We start from the raw sequence: 26,510 nt of genomic DNA, 5'->3' as shown, positions 1-26,510 counted from the left end.
CCAAAATAGAACTTTTTGGTAAAAACTCAACTCGTCGTGTTTGGAGGAGAAAGAATGCAGAGTTGCATCCAAAGAACACCATACCTACTGTGAAGCATGGGGGTGGACACATCATGCTTTGGGGCTGTTTTTCTGCAAAGGGACCAGGACGACTGATCCGTGTAAAGGAAAGAATGAATGGGGCCATGTATCGTGAGATTTTGAGTGAAAACCTCCTTCCATCAGCAAGGGCACTGAAGATGAAGCGTGGCTGGGTCTTTCAGCATGACAATGATCCCAAACACACCGCCAGGGCAACGAAGGAGTGGCTTCGTAAGAAGCATTTCAAGGTCCTGGAGTGGCCTAGCCAGTCTCCAGATCTCAACCCCATAGAAAATCTTAGGAGGGAGTTGAAAGTCTGTGTTGCCCAGCGACAGCCCCATAACATCACTGCTTTAGAGGAGATCTACATGGAGGAATGGGCCAAAATACCAGCAACAGTGTGTGAAAACCTTGTGAAGACTTACAGAAAACGTTTGACCTCTGTCATTGCCAACAAAGGGTATATAACAAAGTATTGAGATGAACTTTTGTTATTGACCAAATACTTATTTTCCACAATCATTTGAAAATTAATTCATTAAAAATCCTACAATGTGATTTCCTGGATTGTTTTTCTCATTCTGTCTCTCATAGTTGAGGTATACCTATGATAAAAATGACAGGCCTCTCTCATCTTTTTAAATGGGAGTACTTGCACAATTGGTGGCTGACTAAATACTTTTTTGCCCCACTGTATATACCAGCACCAAAAGTAAAAGTATTCATAATGGTGACTCTGAACTGAAGATGAACATCTTTGTCAAGGCATTGATGTCCCACAGCTTGAATAATGATAGGTAACTCTTGGCTTCACTAGCCAGTTAATTATGTTTACCTGGACATAGATGGTTTGCTCTGTGATAACCATTACGGCGTAATTAAACATAGCTTAATTAAACAAAAATCATTGGGATAAAAAGTCTGCCTGAGGCATATTGCCACTCTGAAGGCCTGTGGAGGAACAGCCACACTTAATCACAACTTAACCTGTGAGCTGAGCTTTAGACAGTCATGTCCAACTTTGTGGATAAGTGACTGCAACGTGTTCTCCTCCAACCCACTGTGCGACAGCCACTTAGCATGTAGCCTTTCTTACCATTCACCATTCTCCATTTGATCTTTTATTCCTGTAGGGTAAGAACAGCACTACCTGTCAGAGGGTCTGTCTTTGGCTGAAAGGTGACAGAAGCCCTGCTATGAAACAGAATAAGCCCTTTTACCAGGAAACAGGGTACCTGCCGGGTGCTGCCATGTAATTTAGTTAATAAAGGAAAGGTCTTTCTGTGAAAAATTGCTAATGGCTCCTAAGACACATTTAATGCTTCTAGTCATTTAAATTATATAAGAAAGAGTACTTTGAAAGGAAAAACTGAAATTGGGTGCTTACAGTTTTACATTTACTCACAGCTGACTTCTGAGTAGCTATGGTAATGTCCCAAACTGTTCTAATTATCTTGTAAAAAGAAGAGAATAAGAATAATGCAATATTTTTTTCGCCGTCTATTCCTATAATACTCAGTAGAAATCATTTCATGAGCTTTTTTAATGATACGGTTATAAGTCTTAGAAACAAAATGAATCACCTCCTGTCCTCGATCAGTAAAATGTGATCTTTTACTCCCAGAACTTTAAGACCCAATATAACATTTAGACTGCTATTCTCCCATAAACCTTGAACAACTGCATTCAATGACTCTTTATTCTAAACCACCAACATGTATCTTAGACCCGATTACACGATTACTAGGCTGTTAAAATAAGTTTAAATAGCACAACATCAATCCAGAGTTTTTGGCCTACTATAGACCTATTTCTAATCTTCCATTCCTCTCAAAAATCCTTGAGAATGCATTAGCAAAACCGTTGTGTGATTACCTAAAACAATAATTAGTTTGAGGATTTTCGATCTGGTTTTAGAACATATCATAGCACAGAGACAGCTCTTGTGTAAGTCACAAATTACCTTCTAATAGCTTCAGACAAAGGACTCGTCTCTTTTCTTGTCTTGCTTGATCTTAGTGCTGCATTTGATACGATCGACCATGATATCCTATTGCAAAGACACAAGCATTTAGTTGGCATACAGGGAACTGCTTTGAGCTGATTAAGGTCCTATTTCTCTGAACGGGTTCAGTTTGTATGTGTCAACGATGAATCATCCATGCAAACTGAAGTTAGCCATGGAGTGCCAAAGGGCTCAGTGCTTGGACCTATTTTCTTCACATTATACAGTATGCTTCTATTAGGCAATATTATAAGGAGTCACTCTATTCATTGTCATTGTTATACGGATGATTCTCAATGATATTTCTTTATCATGCCTGATTAAACTAATTATTTAAATACAATAAAAAATTGCCTCAGGGACTTAAAAATGTGGAGGACCTTAACGTTTTTTTTATCTTAAACATGGACAAAGTTGAAGTTATGGTACTCGGCTCAAAGCATTTACAAAACATACTATCTATCATATTCTGTACAAACTGTAAAGTCCACTAAGACACATAAAAAATGTACTGGGCTATATAAATAAACTTTGATTGCTATATAACTCACAATTTTGCTTTATGGGCTACAGTATACTGTTGACCTCCAGTATACTGTTGACCTCCAGTATTTGTTCCACAATGTCTAATAAAAATTATGCTTATTTACTATAAATCTGTTATGCCAAATACAGTTACAGGGAAATGTAATTCCTGCAGTATTGAGTCTGTGGTTGTGTTTTCAAAGGGAATGGCATGCTGAGTTTGTTATACAGCAGATGAGATTACACTTTTGAAAGCCAAGCCTACATCATGATTCAAACTTATGTTTGGGTTTGGGTTTTTATGAAAAACATATTTGCTTTTCAAGTCAAAATGAATATCTCGGAGATAGATTTATATTTTTGGAATTAATTAATTAATTAATTAATTAATTATTTTTTGTTGTTTTATTTCAGCTCTCAGTGGAGGTTCTTTTTGACTTTACCCATAAAAAATGCACAAATTTAATTAGTAAAATATAGGTATGTAGGTAAGACACAAGTCATAGCCTCGAACCCAAGGCAAAAATGATTTAACCAATGTAGCTATCCAATAGTGTGACTAAAGCATATGGTTTTAAAATAATTGTAATGTATTCCTTCTAATAACTTCAAAAAATGAGTAGGGCAGGTCTTTGTGTCTCTTTCTGCTTTGATCATCAATACTTTGAAAACAAAGCCCCCCTAGACAGTGCTTTCATTTTTTCCCTCCCAGTTTTTATCATGTAACAGCAGATTAATCAGCAGCACCACAGTGACAGTGTGGTATTATCACAGGCTCTATCGCCAGCCTGACATGGCTGTGACTGATGGTGTGACAAGTTTATTCACCCCTGAGAGGCGGCTTCAGATCAACATGCATGAAAGAGATAGCCTAACGACCTCTTTACATGTTATATGTTTCATCAAGAGGTTCCTAGTGACCTTACTCTACAGGAGGTTCCCTCAAAACCACAGCATGGAAGCCAGTCTGCCAGGAAATAAAAAAATGGATATAAGCATGTATCACTCACCTGAAGCACACTCAGTTGAAATGTATCAAAAATGACACAGATGAATCATACAGTATCAATTCATTCCGATACCTCTAATTTAAAGTCATGGGCTCTCACTTGCTGATGACCCACATTCTTCCCGAGAAAAGAATGAAAAAAAGTCCATTCACAGCCAAGATAGAACTTCCACTCTCCTGGCTTGCTTTCTCACATCTTGACAGAATGGGGACAGTCTAATTTGATATATGGCGATAAAAAATTGCTATCTCAGCAGAGCATAACAAATTATATATTGAAAAATGGTTACACTTTATTTCACAATGCCCTAATTATTGCTAGATGAGGGCTTAATTGGGAATAAATGGCTTCACTTTGCAAGGTTATTCAAACGTTAGACAAATAAAGAACAAAGAAACAAAATGTGAATAAAGCTAGACAAATTAAACATTAAATTAACACATGCAAACTTGCAAAGCAGTGTGAATAAGCTTTGCATTTTTCACATTTGGCAATGCTGAACATACAGTACTGCCAAACTACCATATTATTGAACATATGGGAAAATGTACTATGTATATGAATATGACTCAGCAACCCACAAAACTCTGACTGAAAAAATGGAATTATTAACCACCGGGTGTTTTGACAAAGAGGAAAGGACAGATTTACAATAATAAATATAAAACGTCCCTTATTATAATCTTTTTCATCAATATATTACAGGTCTCAGATATATACAAATAACACGTCTCTGATTGGCTGAAACTCCAAGCAGCATCCCATAACCCCCTCTGTTTCAGCCCTGTTCGTAAAGTGCTGATTCTGTGTCTGTAGCTTTAAATGCTAATGAGCTGCTGCTTGCTACGCCCATCTGAGAGGTGATTGGTTAAAAAAACACAATGGTGCTCTAAGAAGAGATTGAGGTGATAGGATTTGCAGGTGATACCTTGGTTGGTTTTTGGCTAGTGGTTGCACAACCTCCAAAAAAGTGATCACAATCTGATCAGCTCTTTTTCAGACAGGTTTTTACAAAGATGGATCCGGAAGAGCAGAGAGAGAATCTTTATTCCTGAAACTTACAAATCTTTTAACACACTTGTTTTATGTATGTGTATGTATGTGTTATTGCATAAGGTGACCTTTTAAGATATACTATATTTACAGGACACATGAGACCACCTGGCTCATACTGCTGGAATGATTTACCTCTAAATCAAAGTCTGACTAATATCAGGAGGCCTAGTGAGTGCTATCATTACAATACGAGTAACCACGTATTCCTATTAAATAAAAGAGGCCCTATTCAGCGTTTGGTTTTCTCTTTCCTGTAGTGTGTTCTGTAGGTTAATGTAAATGTTCTGCAAAGGCTAAAATCCCTGTGTTCTCACCAGAGGGAGTTTCTCTCCCACTCATTCTCCATAGAACATGTGCACTTGATTTTCCCCTTAAGCCCCGCCCTCGATCTCCCGCTCTCGCCTCAGTAGAATGAATGGATCGAGAAATAGATCTGGATTCAGCTTTTAGTGCATTTTACAACTTTTAAAACCTAATGATTCAAATACGGGCTATAAAAAGGTTCATACTGGGTTGTTTATTCAGTTGAAAAAATCCACTGACTTACAGACGCCGCTTTCCCAATGTAAGTTAATGGGGGTCTTTTTATGCCTGGTGACATCACGGACTGACACAGCAGTGTCCTACCACAGCAGTTGGCCTATCACCATTTGGCCACTATGAATATTTGCCTCAGTGTCTGGTGCACTTCCTGGGTGCTTGTGCCTCCCAAGCCTCCATTGGACTCCTTTGTTTACTTCCAGGACATAATGACATCACTATGTAACACACACGCTTCTATTGGTTAGTGCTTCGACACATTGTGTGTGATAGACTAACGGGCGGGACATGTCTGAGAGGTTGACCAATGAAAACAGAGCTGGCCAGCTGACCAATCAGAGCAGACTGGGCTCTGGTTTCAGACGGAGTGTGAAAAGAGGTGCTGCATTAGAGACACTACATACTGATACGAACCTGAACATGAACATAATAGGGCCCCCTTAAAGAGAAGTACACATTTGAAAAGAGCAATCTTTTCTCATTTGAACAAAGGGTTGCCATGTTGTGTTTGCTATGTTTGACTTTCCTGATGTCAATAAGTTGTTTGAATGATTAGAAGCCCTCCTTCTGTGGGCATGAGCAGCAGCATGCTCTGTTGATGTTGTAAAAGCAGTGAGACCCCAGTGGGCCCCTGTGTAGACCTGTGCATGCAGGCTTTAGTTTGTTTTGTGTGTCCCGTGTGAGTTTGTCTCTTTTCTCTGTGTGTGCTATTAGGAAATACACAACAGCAGCCCAGAGTCAGGATGCCCTCTACTCACACTGCTCCTCCTCTGAAAGCGGAATCATTTTTCCTTTTCTTCCCTTGTTGATTGCTCACATTTACTCCCTGAATGTGCTGTTTATTCCACTTGAAGCCCCTCCTCACCCCGCCTCTTGCCCCATCATAATTGAATTGCTAAATCCCCTCCAGCCCCCCTTAACCATTTTGCTTCATTCATTTCCAATGCATGACCTTTCCTGAGAACAATGATCAATCAATAGGCGTTTTCCCTCATCAGACCTTTTCAAATTAAAACCACTGGGTGAATTAAAAGGCTTCCTGAGCTGGAGTTATGGAGTGCATGTGCTGTAACTCCAGCAGGAGAAAAAAGGCCAGTCATATGTGAGCTGCTGTGTATGTTGTGAAGGAAAACTTACATTCACTAGAAAACACAGAAAGACATCTTCCAGCTGGGCTCGCAGAGGTTCCTGGGAGGAACTGTTGCATTATTGATTAGATCTGTTAGACACAGCTGTTTCTGCATCTGGGACCAGTTAAAGTTCCTCCAAGGTGTGGCTGAAGTCTAAAGTGTTCAACCTTGCCTTCTGCAACCCAGCAGGCAATCTGTCGTCCTTCATCACCACAATATGCTCAGCTGTGTCCTGCCAAATTATGAAGTTTCAAACTTTGCAACTCTGCGTTACTTTCTGACTGTAGGCCATGCTTTTGATCATTTAATAAGAGCTTTCTGTGCTTTCTACACAGGCAAAGTGCTGGGTTCAAGGCTATCCACGTCTTGGATAGATGTTGACGACATCAACAGGGTTTTTTGAGTGAACACACGACAGGAAAGGACTAGTACAGTGTCACATTTACAGTAAGTAAGACATAAAACCAATGGCAAAAACCAAGAGGACCAAAGCAAATTGAATATACTGATTCACTCAAAAGTGATCTGTTTCATTTTGAAAGGTCAGCTTTTTGAAAACCAACATGGCTCAGTTTAATATTTTGTTTCAAAACAAAACTCCTCATCTTTTCCCCGACATGATTTGACATAAAGATGATTTGTAACCACTATTTGTTCACTGATATTTGTTCGAACAGAGACTGAATTTAAATAAATGCCTCTGACGGTGGTATATATATGCAAAAAAATTAAAATAAGTATGCAGGTCCTTAACATCTGTCATTAAAGGAACGTATAAAAATAAGACAAGTCCTTTGATTCATCAGAATTTAACAGATCATTTTGTGTCTTTGTGTAATACATCCCATCATTTTGAGGGATGATTCTCCTTTACGCCTAATTAACATGCTCAAATCTTCAATTAACTTCCCCTGAAAAGCTAAAACAGTGCTGCTTTATGATACCTAAAAAAATATTACGACACATAAATATAAAAATGTAAAACTTCATCCACATCTTAGATAGCCTCGCTGACATCATCAGGGTCATTTTGTTTTTGGTGGCAAACACCCCAGACAACAACCCAGAGCATTGCCATTTGGAGAAATGCACTGCAGCTTCAGAAACAAGATAAAAACAGAGATGTACCAAAATAAGCAGATAAGTGTACCAAACCCATTGATGTGTTATCATTCAAATATGTTAAACCGGACCCCTCCTCCTTCCAGATAAAGCTGTATACAGAGTAATGTTTATATCTAGCAATTCATTAGAAAAGAGGATTTCTTCTAACCCTCAGTCAATGTCCACCTACCTTTGGTTATTAATGATTTAATTTCAAGGGGAAATTACTCACATTGGTTTGGTGATTAATGATTGAGGACAGGGGAGCAGGAGCCATTCACCGGGAACAGTCTTCACCAGTGCAAGGCTCTTACCTGCAAAATGCTCTGGATAACACACTGCTGAGAGCGAAATGGGAGCTCCTTGGTGCACTAATCTTTCCGTTAGCCCCCTGTGCCCCTCTCTTCCTCTTTTTTTTTTCCTACTCTCAACCAGACTCAGGGCAACCAGAACTGCTCACTTTCAACAAACCCTATCCTGATCTTTTTTTCTGAATGATTTGCACTTCTTTTTCACAGACTTTTGCGCCTTGTGTGGGTGGTGGGTGAGAGTTGGAGGGAGCCCTCTAGGTCCCCTGCAAAGCAAACACATACACACACCTACATCAACATGGTTTACTCACACAACCTCGCACTTTGACACCTCTAACAGCCAAATGACTCCCGACACACCCACGCTAGGATTAAAAAAAAAGTGCATTTGGCATATAGATTTTAAAAGAAAGCTTGCTGGGAGACTTCCCAAAACTACACACACCACAGAACATGCTATTGGGAAATGTTTTCCTCTATATATTTTCACTAGCCAGTAGTTTTGTCCTGTTAACAATCATCAATTGTAAACATAGTCCCAAAGCTAGAATCTGATTTACAGTAATTGGCTTACAGTACCAAAGTCCTCTCTCCACAGACATCATATCCTCCTGCATCTAATGAGGGAAACTGAAAATGATCAACAATCTTTTTTTAATGATACTGCCAATCAATTTAAAAACATTTTTTTAGGGGAAAGTCATGTTGGCATGGCAAGAGCTTGGTTTTCCCTTATCTGGACCTCTGAGACATGCAGTTTACATTTTAATGCCTGTGCTGCTGTCTGCCACAGTGTCTAAACTACAGGCTCTCTAGGAAAGGGAGCCCTCCCTTAGCTCTAAAAATGGGTCACATCAACATTATTGTATTGTTCCTTGTTTTGGAATATTAAATCCTGGGTCCTGAGGAGCAGTAACACACACTTCCCACACACAAAATAAATATAAAAAAGATTCTACTTTGGTCACCATCTCTGTCCTGGGATCAGATAATTGGGTAGTTTATACTGCTAATGAAAACACCAACATGACCTGAACTATGTTACTAGTTCATGGCCTCTAAAAGTAGTTCCTAACATCAGAGGTCAAAGACATGTTCTGGGCTGGTGCCTCTTAGTCAATCTTACACACAGAATGTTTTCCACTGATATATCTGTTATCATTTCTTTAAACTTACCTAACACTTAACATGACCTTGTTATAAGCAATAACATGTTCGAATTCCAACTGTAGGTTTCTTCAAACTTGGATTTAAAGTAAGAATGTGAATATGAACAATGCAGGGAGTGTTATTGAATCATTCCAAGATATATAATACTCTATAATCTGAAGCACGGTTATGTTTTCGTACCAGTGAATTTTTCACTGCGTAACAATCAGGCACCAATTAGTTTGACCCAGTTTTTTAAGAGGGAAGCAAAATAATATTTCTTGGCAATACAGCAGTGAATTTTAGTAAACAGATGTATAAACTTGGTGTGTGACACAGGAACACGTTGTAATAAGGAAGATCACACTCCCAGCGATTAATAGTCAGTCCCACTATCAGGTTAACTGCTAGCATTTACCTGAAGAAATGATATGCCAGGAATCCTGAATATAATGATGTTTTTACACCTAATATTACAAAAACAAGATGCATGTATTTGATACATTTTATATTTGATTCATTCAATTTTTGTTTTTACATTGCAACTGTGCACTGCAGAACTTCACATCATATCTAGATTCTGTCGTCAGTAACTATGGGAGATCTTCCTACCTGAACTTGCACTTGATTTGCTTAAAGATGGGTTACTTGAGTCTTGAGGAGATGCAGTTTTTACTGAGAGAGACAAACTGAAAGCTACATTGTCCATGTGCAAACCACTGACAGCTGTTAATGTTTCCATCCACTCAATATCGATCTTCTGCAAACATATATAATACAGATAGAAACTGGTTTCTGACTGAATGTCAAAGCATACACACCAGAAGGCTCCAATAACCTGTTTGCTTGGTTGATGTGTAAATTGTAAAATCATGATTGGAATTTTTTTGTTCAAATTCTCCACCCCTAGAGCAAGTAATATTTGGGGAGAATAATACATGTACTTGATATGCATTACATTACAATACATAACACTTAGCTGACACTTTTATCCAAAGCCACTTACAGTACATACAATTCATTTCAGCCTACGGGAGCAATTTAGGGTCAAGAGTCTCACCCAGCATGTTGTCAGGAGGTGGGATCGAAGTGCTGAGCCCCTGATTTGCAGAACAATGCATTAACCCCCTATGCCACGATACCGCCAACCAAACAGACTCTCCTTAATCTGGTGCTCTATTTGAGCTGCAAGAATATTACAGGATACATTAACTCACAGATAGTCGGTTATAGTTCTTAAATAACTCACAGGTTTTTGTCTTGTTTTTTCTCACAAGACACAAAGATGCCATTTAGCTTCAGCCAGGTATTATTCTGCTATCATTGTTCAGTCTGACTGACTCTGCACTTCATGAAGGGTATTCTCATGATTTGTTCCATACATTTGCATTTCTCAACACTCAGGAATCAATAAATAAAAACAGTCAGTAGAGCAGGCTCCACTCCAAATGGCTCTTTGTAAAAGTCAGCCATCATGGGAATTAAAGCGTTTGCTCTACAGCACGTAAGTCCTTTAACCCGTGCATGCCTTGTTTTGCCTTTCATCTATGTTCTCCCATAATCCAATCTCTTATATATTCCCCCGCCTCTTAAAGATAATGTTGGGCGACTAAAACTCTATTGATTGAGATGTTAATACAGCTCAGAACCTGCTTCCTGATAATCCAAAATGAACACGATGACATTTGAAATGATGACTGGCATTTGTAGCTGCTGACATCTTGGTTGCTGTACGAAAATCAAAGCATAATACTTTGCTCTGTGTGTGAGGTATCGCCTTATGGTTTTCCTTTAAAAAGTGTCAAAATGACATTTAGTTTCTGTTGTGTAGCTCTGTAACCTTGATCACAATGTTCTCTGCACAGTGTGTGGTGAGCCGGGCAATTATATTTATTTGAATATGTATACAATTTATTGTGTACCCAAAGTGCCTCAGTAACAGGTTCATAAGCATTGTAAATACATTTAAATCCTTATATATGTATTTCTCTCGTAATGTTTTCTCATCCAAGCCAAAATATTACACCTTTTTGTGATTTTACTTCAGCTACTACTGTGTTCATTATCACCTTATATTAGACATACAGCTCTGAAAAATATTACTACTGCAGCATTATCAGTTTCTCCAGTTGTATTATTTATAGGTTTGTATTTGAGTTAAACAATTTCTATTGTATTCTATAAACTACTGACAACATTTTCTGTGTTGGAATTCAACAGACACTGGAATGTTTGCCATACATGTAGAGATTAGTTCAAAGGCTACAAAACATAGACGCAGTTTCTTCTCATCAGACAAAGCATGGGCTGTCTCCATCACATTGCATAATACTCCAAGCAACAGTGTAGCCAAATGCTCTGCCAAATGAAACAATGCCCATCTTTCTTTCTGGAATCACTGGTAAACAAAGGCCACACTATCTCATGCAGACCTGATGCCAACTGTTCAGCCCCCCTGCATGTGTCAGCAATGAGGAGCCACTTACATTATTATTATTATTATTATTATTATTATTATTATTATTATTTTATTATTTTTATTATTATTATTATTATTATTATTATTATTATTATTATTATTATTATTATTATTATTATTATTATTATTATTATTATTATTATTATTATACAAGTGCACAAAGTAGGTTCTTCTATTATTTTATATTGCTTTATTTTTCTGTGATTGGGCTTGGACAAGTTGTGTAGGTAAACCATAAGCAGAGTTAGACTATTTTCTCCTTAAACCATTGCTGCCAGCTCCAATACTTTTACACGCTTGTATTAGCGTTAGGACATTGAAGCTGTATACTTGAAACAGACTTGGATATAAGAACTTGCCATCCAACAAGTCTAAGTCTTCGATTCCCTTCAAAGAAAGAATAAGTCTGTTTTTTTAATAATGTGGGTGGCACAGTGTGAAGTTTCAATCATTTTGAGAATTTTCTAAGGATCATTTCTCCTGCACACTATTTGGTTCTACTCAGATTAATAAGTGATTCACCATTGTCAGCAGGCAATGCACAAATTGTATTCATTGAAAGGAAACATCACAGCTAATGCGTTTCATGCATTTCAGCTGTATAACTCCCTGAATGTCTCTCATCAGGAGACGAGTCACAAATTGACAACATTGGTTTGTGCTGCTGTGGTTTCCTCAATCAGGCTCACTACAATCTGCATGATTGGCATTTGGATCAATTTGTCAGCAGTCAAAATGTAAAATACAATTTAAATAAAGTCAGCGCCATATGCATCTTATGCCATTATGATCCGCTCCCTGTAGCTTCGAGAATAAATATAAAAAATGTTTCACAGTGGACAGTCTTTGAAAGGTAACACACTGTTGATACTGTGACAATAAATAACAAAAATGTATTAGTGGTCCTACGATAGCTAAAATATGCTCCACACGGTCACTACGGTGCAGATATCACATCTCAGCCTCAGTTAGCTAACCATGAGTATATCCAAAATAAAAAAAAGTCTCAAAGGAACACGTAGAGTTGAACACTGACGTATTTGCTTTTACTACCAAATATGCTGGCTCACCTTCATGCTTGAAATGTGGCAAGAAACAAGGAAAAAAAGAGAATTTGAATCAAATTAAAGACTTTTCTAGAACAAGCACACTGCAGAAACAGAACAAAGAAAATGACTTTGGTGTTCGTAAGAGTTTAGAGATTTGCTTTTATTAGAGGTAAGAAGTCAAAAGTTCCCTTTAGTGTGACGTAGTTTAATAAAGCAATACATTATTGTTTTTGAACATGTAGTATAACTATATAAAACTAGAATAAACTGTGCCATCAAATATGTTTTGCAGGTCGAGACAAATTGTATTTGATAGAAAAGAGAGCATATTGGCTCTTTTGATAGTAAAAGTGGCACAGTGTTGCTTTGACCTAAAATGGTATTTTCAGCATGTGTAAATGTTCAAAATTACAATACTTAGTTTGTTTACCTGTTTGTCAGGTATAATGTTTACAATGCTAACTTACTACTTTAGTTTGTTAGACTAACATTAGCATACAACACAGAATAGCTGAGGCTGATGATTTGCAGGCAGTATAGTGTACAATTTGACTATTTAAAATGTAAAGGGATCAAGTTATCACAAATGATCTGATGAGACACAGAGCTGTATGTACCAAGTGTCAAATGTACATCAGTTTGGATCAGGGAGGTTGACAGAACATCATCACCATAGCTGCTGGCACGGATACAAAAGCATCATTCTGCTAGCATTATGTTTCCCTACATGCACTGGTACAGCAACTGACAGAGAACATGAGTGAAAGATGTGTTCCTTTGACATGAAAATACAACTGGAGTTACATGGTTGTCAGTGTTTGTTGTTGTGACCATATGGTTTATGCTGTATTAAATACCAGTAACACTCACCCACTGCCCTTCCAAAGGACAGCACACATCCCATCCATCTTCCACAGCTATTTGAAAAGGAAAGACACAAACTGACATGTGAGAGCGATTGCATTCACAACCTCGCCACTTTAATGAGTCTAAATGGGTCGAAGGGATCCATAAAGCATTGTCGCCTAAATAAACTGTTTTCCCTCAACCATATATCTTCTTATCCTTCTAGTGGCCAGCAGCCAGAGATTCAGCGGACACTGCTGAATAATTGATGTACTCCCCACTGGGCTGAAATGAGGACTGAGTCGTGCAATGTAAAAAATAAAGGTGAAGTTTAAATTGACTTTAAGTAGCTTCCAAAGAGGCTACACATTTATCGGCTCCCCCCCCCCGCACAACTCTTACTCATGTCACCATCTGTACTGCAGGATTTATTGGCATAAACTGTGGAGGCTTTAGAGCCTCACTATATTTGTGTGAGACTCAATGGTGGGGGTGGGGGGTGTGAGGGAATCTGAAAACAACTCAGTTTGATTTTGTTAACAAACTCCAGGCTGTAATTAGGCAGTGCAACACTGTTTCAAAATCTCCATACTTCTTCCATAGAGTCCCATGTAACTTGTCTCTCCGAGCTGCTACACTGCATGCGCTCATGTTCCTGACACCTGATTGGAGCCTTCTGGCAATGAGGTGGGTTTAACTCAGGAAGAACACTGCTCTTTTCAGTGCTGTACAAACAGACACAAAAATATCCTCTGAAGGAGTAGTCCATTATCGCTGGTGGCAAACATGAAAAGCAAACGGTGAGTCAGGAAAATGCCGCTCTGCAGGAAGAAGATTTAAGATTGTGACTGCCAGTGAGAATTTCTTCGGCTACCCAAACATCTCCCAAATAGTATCTCTTTTCATTAGCGCAACGTAGACAAATGTCAAGGAAGATAACCATTATCTCCCTGCTGACAACAACACATCATAACAGCTCCCTGACAAGATGCCTGTATTTTCAAGTGTGATTCTTTTGCTCCATGTGCCACTACTCTGCTGCTGTGCCTCAGCTCAGGGTTGTTAGAGACTACTTGCTTTCTACTGTTTTTTTTTTACATAACTGCTTTTATTGGAACCCCCACATTGTGTTTATATGTCCTGCTCTCCCACCAAAGTGCTTTCTACCAATTCCAAACAACTTGACAAGCAATGGCAGGCGGTACCGCAGCATCAAGACAAAACCATTCAGAGACAGTTTCATTCCACAGGCAACACTATTAAACACCTGAGGTCTGTACAGCGCCTCCATAAAGCATTCATCTCTTTGCATTATCTATCAAAATAGCATCACTGTAATAAACAGTATTTAATTTACTTTTACTGTACACTATTTCATTTTACAGTTATTGTATATATCATATTCTATTTACCTGTATATAGACTGCTTCTTGCACTATGTTTTATAATGTTTTATTTACTTTACAACATTCTCTTGCAGTATTTTATTTCTATTCTGTTGTTTCTTTCACATATTGGTTTTATGTGTTTAATGACATATTAATGTTGCTTTTGCACATATGACAATAAAGCCTTTGAAATGAATTTAATTTAATTGACACATTTATTTTATCTATTCCAAAAATATGAACAAATGGACTACTCCAAAATGATTTGATTTGTGTCCCTAATTTCATTCTGATACTGCTGTCCTTCAGGTTCTTACCTCTTTCCTTACTATGTGAACAAAATCTTGGCTGAACAGGATATCAGCAGTAAGAGGTGGTCATTACGTAATGCAACTTGTATTCTAATTTTTTAGCAACACATTAACTGCAGTAGCTAATATTGGAAAGAAACATACCAATATTAAAGGGGATGATTGTAGCTTTTAAGTGGTAAACAAGTGCCAAATTCTGTGTTCATGAAAAAGATCACACTCCCAGACCCTCAGAGGGAGGTAACTAAGTTCACAGTCAGAGCAAAATGACACCATCTGGCTGGTGGGTGTGTATCATTCATTAAGGCTGACCCTGGAATGTGATTACAATTCACTGCTTGAAAAAATGGTTATGGGAAAATCAAAGTAAAAACTGGGTAATCCATTTGGAGATGTGGATGCTGAGGTGCTGGAGAGCCACTGGGCTGTGGGAACCAAACCCTGCTGGCTGGAGATGATGGAGAGGAAGAGAGGAACAGCTGGCTGTAAACATTCATGTCATGTTGGAGGCTGAACATCTGATCCTACAGAGAAGCAGCACATGACTCACCCTGCTGAAAGCTCAGTGGGAGGCATGCAGCCGACACAATTAGAACACATAACACACACACATGCACACACACAAAGCTTCTTGGGTCTCCTTCAGGCCAGGAGGTGCCAGCACCACAGAACAGACTAAAGCAGCGGGGCCTCCAGCCAAATCATGCTGGATTGGAGTTGGTTCCTGTCAGGCCACAGGTTGTGCAGTTTCAACCCCTCCAATCCACCAAGTTGAAAAGGAAACACGGCCTTAGTCAATAGATTAGAGCCAGGCATTATCCATCATAAATCCTCTGGTGGATTTGTTAACACAAAAGCTACACATTCATAACCCGCTGGAGGTAAATGGCTGTTATGGACGTAGGCGAATATTCATGTGAAGCAAGCACTGGAGGTGTGTGTAATGTCAACATCAAGCCCTGTGTGTAGGAGGGGGGGTTCAGTCACCTCAACACCGAGGTAATGCTGTTGCAGCTTCGCCTGACACATTTGTTTAGTGAAATTCCTGAATTAACCTTTCACAGTTTGACTAGAAAATGATGAACATTTCTGAAAAAAACACATTGCAGAGTAACCCAGCTGAGCCAAGGATTTTATAAATAGATTACCAAAAAACACTTTTTCAAAGCGTCAAAAACATGATTTCCTTTCCCACCTAATGCAAAGCTCCAACTCATTTCTCAGTAATCCTTTTTCTGTTTCTGCCAACAGAAAAATCTGGATTTTGCTCTTCATCTTAATGTTCTACCTGTATGAACCAAACCTATTTAAAAAAAAATACATCTCACATAAGTCAACTTTAAGAATGAGAAATAAATACACATTTAAATAAAAAACCTTGTGGCTTACCACTTGGGGAATGATGCTTCCATATGATGTTGGCCTCGGGTCGGCCGACCGCCAGACACATCAGATTGACATTGCTGCCCTCGTTCACCGTGACGTCCTTCGATATGTTGGTGATCTTGGCGGGTACTGAGGGGAGAGAGAAAATCATGATTGATGTTTTTTGCTCAATTAATGACACGTGAGCAAAGGGCTTGCTATTCAGCATGATCAGAACAGAGATGAGGTTAAAAATAACCCCGGGTTGGGGACTCTATTAGCATGAAATTAGCTGACAAACTTGACAATCCTCGGCCTCGCTGTGGTGTTACACATGATTGATTTCCTTCCTCCTGTACCCTGCCACACTGCTCATTAGACAAGCATCAGCCTGATTTTGAGTAGGATATAATTTCATCTCTCTGACCGGACCAGCCCGTGTGTGTGTGTGTGTGTGTGTGTGTGTGTGTGTGTGTGTGTGTGTGTGTGTGTGTGTGTGCTGTTGTATATGTAATTGCCTGAAATCATGGGTCAATGTTTTCTGTCTTCACTGTAATTCAACTCAATCATGGCGACTTGAACTTTAAGATCTTTAGTGAAAGGGACAACAGTTCATTGAAGATAATTCCACATTAACCTCTTCCTTGTTGCTCCAGACAGTTTAACTATGTATTTAAACACAAGCTAAAGTATTTAGATTTTTGTAACTTGGTAGGAGTTTTACAGTATAGACACAACCAGCAATACGTAAAAACATTACATTTATATTTACTGAGGGCAACTACACAACCATGTACAACTGTTTGAAAAAATAAACAAGAACATTTTAACCCAAGAACATAGTTCAAATGTTCTTTATATATATATAATAATAACTAATATATTAAACATTGATAGACTAAATGCTTTGGTTTTTCATATTTTGGATATAGATCAAATGTGATGAATAAATGTATGTTCTGTGCCAGCGGATCAGGTCTGCAGTGATATGCTACTATGCATCTCATTGACCTTTGTGTTTATCCATTGAATTAGCATGCACTGCTAAAGCAAGCTCATTTGGTTTATTTAGGACACTATATGTGCATTTTTTTTGTGCAGATTTCACATAACTGTATTAGATTAGTTGAAAGCAATAATATTACTTTTAAATAAAAAAATAAATAATGTCAACTTAATATTATAACTTTCACTAACCTAATACAGTTATGTGAAATGTGTTGACATAATACAATTAATTAAAGTCAACGTTTTAGTATTTTCAGTGCCCATAGCTGCAGCATCATGGCTATATGTCTCTTTTAGTTAAAATAAATGAGCTATGGAGCCTCTCTTTTGCTAATTACTTGTAGCTGATGCTCCATTTCTCCCCAAACATTACACATTAAGGATGAACCCTGTGTAACATAAACAGAACTGCTGTGTATAAGGAAGAATATATGAGGAGGACAATTACACGCAACAGTCATTCCATAAAATGACACTGTGCAGCGCTGAGTTTAGCCACAGCCATTTAGACTAGATTGCCTTCATCCCAACAAATAAATCTGCTCAACAGGATCACACACATCATTTTAGGAATAACATCTATTTGTGGTTACACTGAAAATTGATCTAGAATACATGTCGTTTTGGATGCACACATCTTAATGGTATATATTTTGCATGTGTACATTTACCAAATTGTTTTCAAAATGTTTAAATATTGATGAATGTTTGATAGAAAGATGGATCAGACATTGTTAACACTTGGTTTATGAAAATATTGCACATGTAACCACACTCAACATGGTGATGAAGTGAACTCACACATTTGTTCCTCCTCACTGCATTGAAGTAAGAAAAAAAACACTACAAGTCAGCAGAAAGTAAATGATTCTGTTCAAGAAGCAAAAATGTGATGACGTGTTCTTCCATTCCTTCTATGTATCATTACCTGCAGACCCCTTGGTCTTACCAAAGTATTCACAACAAAAAGTAACATCCATTTGCAAAGTGTTGCTTTTAGCCTTTGCCCTTTTCTACATGACTACTCAATAGAAAAAGCACTTCACTGCAAGTTAACAGTAGGTTGACAAAACAGGCATCCAGCTTCTTTTTCAGGACAGACTGAGGCTTCCTCTACCCCAATTTATATTTCTATGGGGAAACAAAATGCACAGAAACCCAAGTCATTGGTGCATTTCCCAATGGTGTGGAATTTAACCGAGCACACATGTCTTATTTGTGTATCTAACATGGAAATGTGTCTTTTGTTGCGCTGCAGATTATCTGACTTTTATTTTACATCATCAACTAAGACTGGACTATTGAAAAAAAGAAACATTAATTGATTAATGGAAACAACCCATCCAAAATAACAAATATCCATCATATCCATGTCTATTTTTTCTGTGATTGTCTCTTTTCATCTCTTCCCTGATCTTCAAAGATACATAATGTTTCAATTTGCTTTACTTGTTCCAGGACATCTAGATCAAAGAGATCTCTCAGACTGCAAAGAGTTTTACAACACAATTCATCTCGATGCTATTCTTCAAAAGTGATAAGGTCCAAAGGTTTTGTCCCTGAACCTAGTATTTCTAATAATAATATTAATAATAATACATTTTATTTATAAAGGCGCCTTTCAAGGCTCTCAAGGTCGCAGTATAGAGTTTCAACTTTACATTTCTACATTTAAATTAAAACCACCAAATTGCCTCTACAATGCAACAAACTGCACCATGAGAGCTGCTACTGTCTGTGGTGATATGATGAATGAATGTAGCTGAGTGTAAGGTGCTAACAGCTGTTTTGTAGGCCTGAGCGGGGGAATTCAACAGCAATGTCGGTATTTGGTCCATATGCTGTATATCTGCCACAGTCCTCCAGATACTGTATGTTGGATTGCAACGAGTGGAACACATTTAGATTTCTTTATCTGGATAGGTGTGTACAGACACAGTCCCTTTACTGTCAAAATTGTAACTGAATTAAAACTTCTTTTTTTGTGTAAACTACTGATACTGTAAAGAGGGACTAGTATCTAAAATGTTCCGTAAACCAGGATGAATGAATCCAATATCTTTCCTGCCAAACCTGGTGGCAGAATGCTAAGAAGAGACTTCCACAATCATCTTCTATTTACAGTAATTAGACTTGTGGCAACTAACTAATTTGGTAATGATTCTTTGAGGGCACAATGCAGCACGCGGCTCCTCTAATAGGCTCTGAACAGGGAACGAGGAAGCCTGCTGTTTTGAAGTGATGCAGGCACCACCCTCTCAGACACACTGACCTCCGGCAGAGATGAATGAACAGGCGTCTGTGTGCAGAGGAGGTGATGGTCCTCCAGCTTAATAATGCCAGTGGCAAGGTGATTAAAAAAACAACTCTCCTGCCACAGAGGCTGATGGTGGATGTGACCGGGGGCCCGGGGACACGTCACTCTTCATGTGGGCACAGCCAAGGTGCTGCAGCCAGTAATTAATTAGAAAATAGAAATCAAGCCGCTTCCCAAAGAGAAAAAGGATGCCTTCTCTCGGTGGGTGTTTTATATAAAGTCTGTCATTGAGCCGGTAAATGCACTGAAAAACTAAAACTAATTAAATGAATAATGTAAACAAATCTCACATAACTGTATTAAGTTAATTATATTAAGTTGAATCAATTAATGTTTTAATCTAAACTTGAAATTATTGCTTACAACTAACCTAACACAGTGATGTGAATTTGGTTGACATAATAGATTTATTCAAACTACACGTTTCAGTGTATGCTTCATTTACCTAGAAAGAAGCAGATACAGGGCAGAAGTTTGACAATGTGTCTTAATCTGCAGAGCGTAAGAACACAATGGTATAGTGAGCATTGCTAGGATACTGCACATTGTTGTCTGTTAGAATTATGAATCTCACAGTAATGGCAATCCTCCAATCAGATAAGACAATGGTGACCTATGTGGGGGATTGTTTTAGCTTCAACTATTGAGAATAAAATAAAAAGTGTTAAGAAAGTCAGACCAATTGGAAACTAGAAGCTTTGACAGGAGGCTGGCCAACATTATCCTGCCTGTGACCAAAGGGGAAGGCTGGTGTTGGTATTGTGGTATTCAAATAATTTACTCAGGATAGGTAAACACATATCACCATCAACTAAATCATCACATTTAGGAAGTAAAAGGGTACAATACATATCGATATACATATAAATATTTTTGGAACAATCTACTTGAACACAATTTTAACTGCTTATAACCAATATTTCCCTCTTAAGTAAATACCTGTCCTGCTACAACACTGAGATTATAGCAGTTTTTAAACCACAGGCTGAAATCAAGAATGATACCAGTAAGTTGTAAATGGATTTGGAGCCTTGTTTAAACCATACAATCCATCACCTTCACTTCGCTCGGTTTCAGCTAATCGGACCAGTGTTCATTTCGTCACCGAAAACTATGACAAAAAATGTTCATCAACGACCTTTTTTACATGCCTAAGAACAGACGACACTTTAGCCTCTCAATCGCACAGAATGCGCTAGTGCCAAAGCCCAAACACACACAGAGCCAGCTTGAATGACAGACAGAGGACCCTAAAACACTTTTACTACTGTGTCATATTATTTTCAAAGGCATTATTGTATGATCAGTATGACAGAATACAAGATCCTGCATTTTTTTTGTTATATTCTTTATGTTGTGAAAAATGTTTCGTCCTCGAATCCGGGGCTATTTCTAGAAAATCCGGGGCTACAGCACCGGACGCCCAGGGCAGACGATGCCACTGGTTCTGAGTGCAATGACTTCATGGAACATTTCTGTTGCATTTTCAATATGCTGTTGCTTCATTATTATTTAAATCCTGCTGTGGAGCTATCAAAGCTAACGTATCACGTATCCCTAGGCCCGAGGCCAGCTACATTTACAACAGTAGGACTTGCTTTAAGTGAATTTATCTACACTATCCTTGTTGTTCGGAGTTTGAATCTCTATGTTTATTGCACTTATTGTAAGTTGCTTTGGATAAAAGTGTCAGTGAAATTAAATTAAATGTAATAAACAAAGAGCAAGAATGTTTGTATGTTTTTACGTCCTTCTATTGTGAAAAAATAAACCTAAATCTGCTGATTGCCTTCCAGAGAAAATCAGGGGGTCACCAAGGTAAGTATAAGAAATCATTTGGAGAGCGCTCTGTCATAACACAGAAAAATTCAGCTAAAGAAGAGCTACATCATTAAGTTCTTTAGAGATAATGGTTGACAAATCAACCTCTGAAAATCATAATGAAACAGTGGATGGATGCTAAAACATGAGTCATGTGATTTTGTCTTTTAGTATTTTTCAAAAGCTAAATAGCTGCTTTTTGTACCAACTGAAAGTGTGAGGCCTTTGTATGGCTTAACATTGAATATAATGGTTCACAAAATAAAAGCATGAATGACCTGCTTTTTAAACCACTCTTTATTTGACATAAAAACAAGATTGAATTACTTTTTTGTGCTGGAGCCAATTATAAAAATGTGCGAGGACAAGGGCATGAAACTCCACGGAATGAAAATTAAATAACTCCTTTTGAATTTCAGGAAACACAGAAACACATACCACACTGCTAACTGGGAGGAAAGTTTAAAGTTCCTGAAAGTTCAGATATCTGACAACCTGACGTAGAGGGCTAAACTGTAGGGGGCAGGGCCAACCTTCATAGATGAAAAAGGAACTGAATAACGGAAAGAGGTAGTGAATAGCCATTATTGTTACACAAGGGGAATATTTAGTGGGATTTCTAGCCAAAGATGATCTCTCCCACTAGAGTTTGTGAAAAACTCTTGTGAAAAGCGTGGGTCCCAAAGTGTTATTCAGAGAACCGATGTCTTCCATACATTTTTTATGACAAATGGTTTATGGGTTAGAGTTTAAGGAGGCTGGGATAAACACACTTTTGGGCTGTAGATGTTCTCAGGACTGCAGTCTTATAAAGCAAGCCACATATGGTGCAAATCCGACAAAATGTATTGATTTCACAGCCACTTCCTGATTCAAGGCAAGCAGGTCAGGTTTGTTGCAGGTTGGGGAAAGTTGAGCGAAGTTATTTCCAATTACTTTAATTGCGAGGAACGCCACGCTATTTCAAAGGCATTTCATGAACACTTGAAAATTATAACAATCTAAAATAATGTATTGTCCTTTTACCCACGACCTCATTGTTTGAGGTTTCAACTCTTCTTTCCGTTGGGCCCCGTCCACTTATAATAAGCCTAATAAGCTAAGGACCAAGGACATGCTCAGGGCAAATATATCTGGAAGGAGGTCAGCTGAAATGATTCAGTATGTCACTTGACGCCTCCTTGTGGAGGTGTTCCAGGGGTGTCCCAGTGGGACAAGGCCCCGGGGCAGACCCAGAACACGCTGGAGGGATGACATGCCTTGGTTGCCCTTTCTGTTACCTTGCTTAGCCTGTTACCATTGCAACTCAGATCTCGATAAGTGGCAAATCGACGGAAAGAATGTCTTCTCCTTATGCCAAACCCTAGGCTATTTACTGATTTATCTAATGCAGCTCTGTCCTGAAGCCAACAGTACAACGGAAAAAGGACAGTTTAGTGGTTATTTTAACCAAGTAATGTCCATTATTTCTACTCCTTCAATACATCCAAATAGAGGCTCTGTCTTTATAGAGGGGTTGCAACTACTATATAAAACACAATAAATGCCAGGTAAAAAAACAAAAAAAACAATTAAACAAAAAACCTGATTATAGACATGATGAAATGAAACAATGTGAAGAAACTGAAGAAAGAAAAAAGCCTTTGCTCAACATTGTTAAAGGTTGAATATGAGCCTTTTACATCTCATAACATCAAAGCCTCTGCTCCTGGGCCAACATTCACCAAATCTATAATAGATGCTAACTCTTCTTTCATAACTAATTACCATGCAACTGAAACATCAAAGGAATCACTGTCAGTGAGTTTTCCAATGTGCCATCTCATCTCAGAGCAACAGACATATGTGACAGATATCTGGGTAACATTCAGTGTTCTTGTCAGTGGTTATTGTTAATTCAGAGGCACACCCAACTCCAAGGGAAGGAACAAGAAAGGGAGCCAAACATCCCAGCTTGGAAATATTATAAAACACTTGGGGGGCTGCTTATGCTTTGCTGAGGTGGAAATAAACTAGGTTAGTTTTCCCACTGGTTGGTTGAAGGCACATGCAATGACACCTGTCTTCAATCTTCCAAGCTTTTTTCAGTTCAAAGGCAACGTTTCATAGGGGACCCATTGCATCTTGTGTGCCAGTTTCCAGTCTCAAATAATGACAGCAGCAATGAAGTAAAACCAAATGGCAAAGTATGATGCACTTTGTACATAGTGGAGAATGGGATAAGATGAGGCAATTTTTACTTATGGTGTCCTCTAGGCAAGGAGAAATGAGATAGAAGTCAAATGACAGCATGAACCTTTACTGCAGGATGTCTTCTGTCAATCCAAATTAAAATAATGCTTATATCACAACGGGCCATACAAATATGACTTCTAAATGAAGGTGTTCTTGCTGCTTAACTTGTCCAATCTAAGGGGTAGGTTGATCTGTGTCAGGAGGCACATTTAGCCATCTGGGGGTAATTTGCCCCCCCCACCCCCCCTTGTTAAGATATCCTTGTTAATGTAGCTGGTAGGTAAACCAGTCTGTTGTACTGTACTGATTTATAAAGGCTGGTCATTGATAGTTATCTAATGTAGTTATCCTCTCTTCTGTCTGTCACTTTATCCAGATTGTCAAAAGACTCCTGCCAGACAGGCGGCAGGGGAGATGGTGGCGGGCCTTACAATGATTGAACCAATCTGGACCTTAAAGAACTGAATTATTTCTATCCAGATACTGTATTTAGCTACACAGTCACCCTGAGCTGACCTTCTGGATCATGTGATCTCTTCCTTACCTGCTGATCCCTTCTCTCTCCAGCTGTTTGGAACAGGAATGTTGTTGTTTCTATCATGTTTAAAACATAAAATCAATCAGTTGTGTAAAACTACACTGAAATACCATTTTATACTACTGAGACTTAACTTAACTTCAGTGCATCATGGGGGGGTAAGTTGAACCATTGACTATATTTACTGCCTCATTGAACATTATACCATTTATTTCAGGGCCACAGAATAAATAAAACCAAAGACTTGACTCACAATATTGATTGAACACAATTTAATGACTTTAAAATTATCGTATTGCTTCCGTTATGAGAAAAAAATGTCCGTTCCATGGCGCACCAACACAACTTTAAATGACGGCAGCACTGATCGATGTTTTCTGTAACTGTCCAAGGGTGTTCACATTTTCTTTTCCATTAACCAGTCTTTAAACACTGCAGCGCCAGTGTGTCAGTGTTAACTTCCTGTCTGTCTTCTTCTGTTGATTTCTCCGACGTCGAGTGTACTGTCTTTTTACATCTTTCCTTCTCTTCTTCTCTTTTCCTTTTCTTGTCTGGGGACAGTTCAGTCATCATACTATCATGCCAAGACCCTGTCTAAATATAACTGTGAGGTTGTATTATATCTATAAGGTTTTATGGACAATTGTCTTCCATAGACATAAGAGATACTCTAGGACAGTGGTTCCCAACCTACCTGGCCGCAAAGGCATTGCAAGTGGGCCGCCAAATAATTTGGAAGACATTATATCTTTCTTTTTTTTTAAACATTTTTTTTCCAAACTTAAATTGAAAGTTGATGGTAGGAAGTTTACCGTGGGGCCACATTGATAATGCACCTGATTGGTCGGTTTTGGTAAACAAAAAAAACATCCACAGCTAAAACCAGAGGTGGGACCAAGTCACTGTTTGGCAAGTCCCAAGTAAGTCCCAAGTCTCAGCAGTCAAGTCCAAGTCAAGTCCCAAGTAAAGACAGAGAAGGGCAAGTCGAGTCCAAGTCCAAGTAACACCAAAGCCAAGTCGAGTCCAAGTCCAAGTCCCAAGCTTCTTCGAGTCCTGAACAAGTCATCATGTACTCTTCACTTAATAATGCCATTATCAGACTAACGATCACACAATTTCAACATATCAACCTAATCTTCAGTATTTTTTTATACATACAGATTAAACTATGCATATATTTTATATATCTGTATATACGCATGCGCCCAAAGACCTTCAAAGTATTGTGTGTGAATGGTGGGTTAGAAATGTATGAGCACGGAAGGCACCACTGTCATCCTAAAGTTGGTAAAGCGCCTTGACTAGTGAGGCATGGACTGTGTGGATGCATGTAACTGGCATTGATGCTTCAGTGGATGCCAGTTACAGTAGGTCAACATTTTGCTTAAATCACAAAGAAACCTAATATTTCAATAAAACAATGTTTAATCTGCATAACAATTAAGCAGCATGACTACACACAATGAAAGGTGCTGGGGGTAGGCGCTTGAGAGACAGACAGACAGAGAGAGAGACAGAGTACACCTCCCTAATCTTAGTTATTTGTGTACATACCTGCAAACTCAGAAGGGCTGAAAAAGGTGACAAACTAAACCGTTGTAGGGGGGTCTGGGGGGTCTGGGGGCATCCCCCCGGGGGCATTGAGAACTTTATTTAGCTTCCGTATTGTTAATGGTTGAATGTGGGCCGTGGACATTTCTTTTATTCAAAAGTAGGCCCTGAGTCAAAAAAGGTTGGGAACCGCTGCTCAAGGAAGAGTAAGTTTCATTGATCATTGAGTGTGTATTTTAAGAACAAGGGAAGACAAAAAAATTAAATACTGAAAATGATAGACCTCACCATAACCCCATGATAAAAGATTTTCCTGTCATCTAACGTCATTGTCACAACAACAAAAAAGTTTTAAAATGTGTTATGGTCGATCCGGGAAGGAACTGCTGCAGGAAACACAGGCAGACCCCTCCATCTGCTTTATGAGTGAGTGGTGATACAAAGACAGATAGGGGGAGAAAGATGTGGATACAGATGTCCACTGAATGATTTCTAATAAAGTTCTTATGTATTTGTTCTCAATATAAATATTGTTTTATTTAATGCCAATCTTAACCTTTGTACTCCACTTCATTTATATGGCAGCTTTAGTTCATAGTTACTTCAGATGTTGGCTAATACAATAGATAACGACTAGGTTTAGATATTAAGCGTATGTATTGAAAGTAATTAAACTTTGCATTAGTGTTTC

At 38.5% G+C, this 26,510-nt stretch overlaps 1 protein-coding gene across 2 annotated transcripts in view; it reads right to left on the bottom strand.

The window, feature by feature from the left end:
• The window catches only part of opcml (opioid binding protein/cell adhesion molecule-like), a 288,170-nt gene that overhangs the window by 32,605 nt on the left and 229,055 nt on the right, over window positions 1-26,510 (bottom strand). For both annotated transcript variants that reach the window (XM_063895191.1, XM_063895190.1), the window contains one exon: window positions 16,374-16,499. In XM_063895191.1, coding sequence (XP_063751261.1) covers window positions 16,374-16,499 — 126 coding nt within the window. The remainder of the gene's footprint in view (window positions 1-16,373; window positions 16,500-26,510) is intronic.

This window comes from Eleginops maclovinus, chromosome 11 (assembly GCF_036324505.1).
Source record: "Eleginops maclovinus isolate JMC-PN-2008 ecotype Puerto Natales chromosome 11, JC_Emac_rtc_rv5, whole genome shotgun sequence".
In the NCBI taxonomy this organism is placed as follows: Eukaryota; Metazoa; Chordata; class Actinopteri; order Perciformes; family Eleginopidae; genus Eleginops; species Eleginops maclovinus.
Note: the sequence above shows the minus strand (reverse complement) of the source record. Positions and strands in the feature narration are given on the sequence as shown.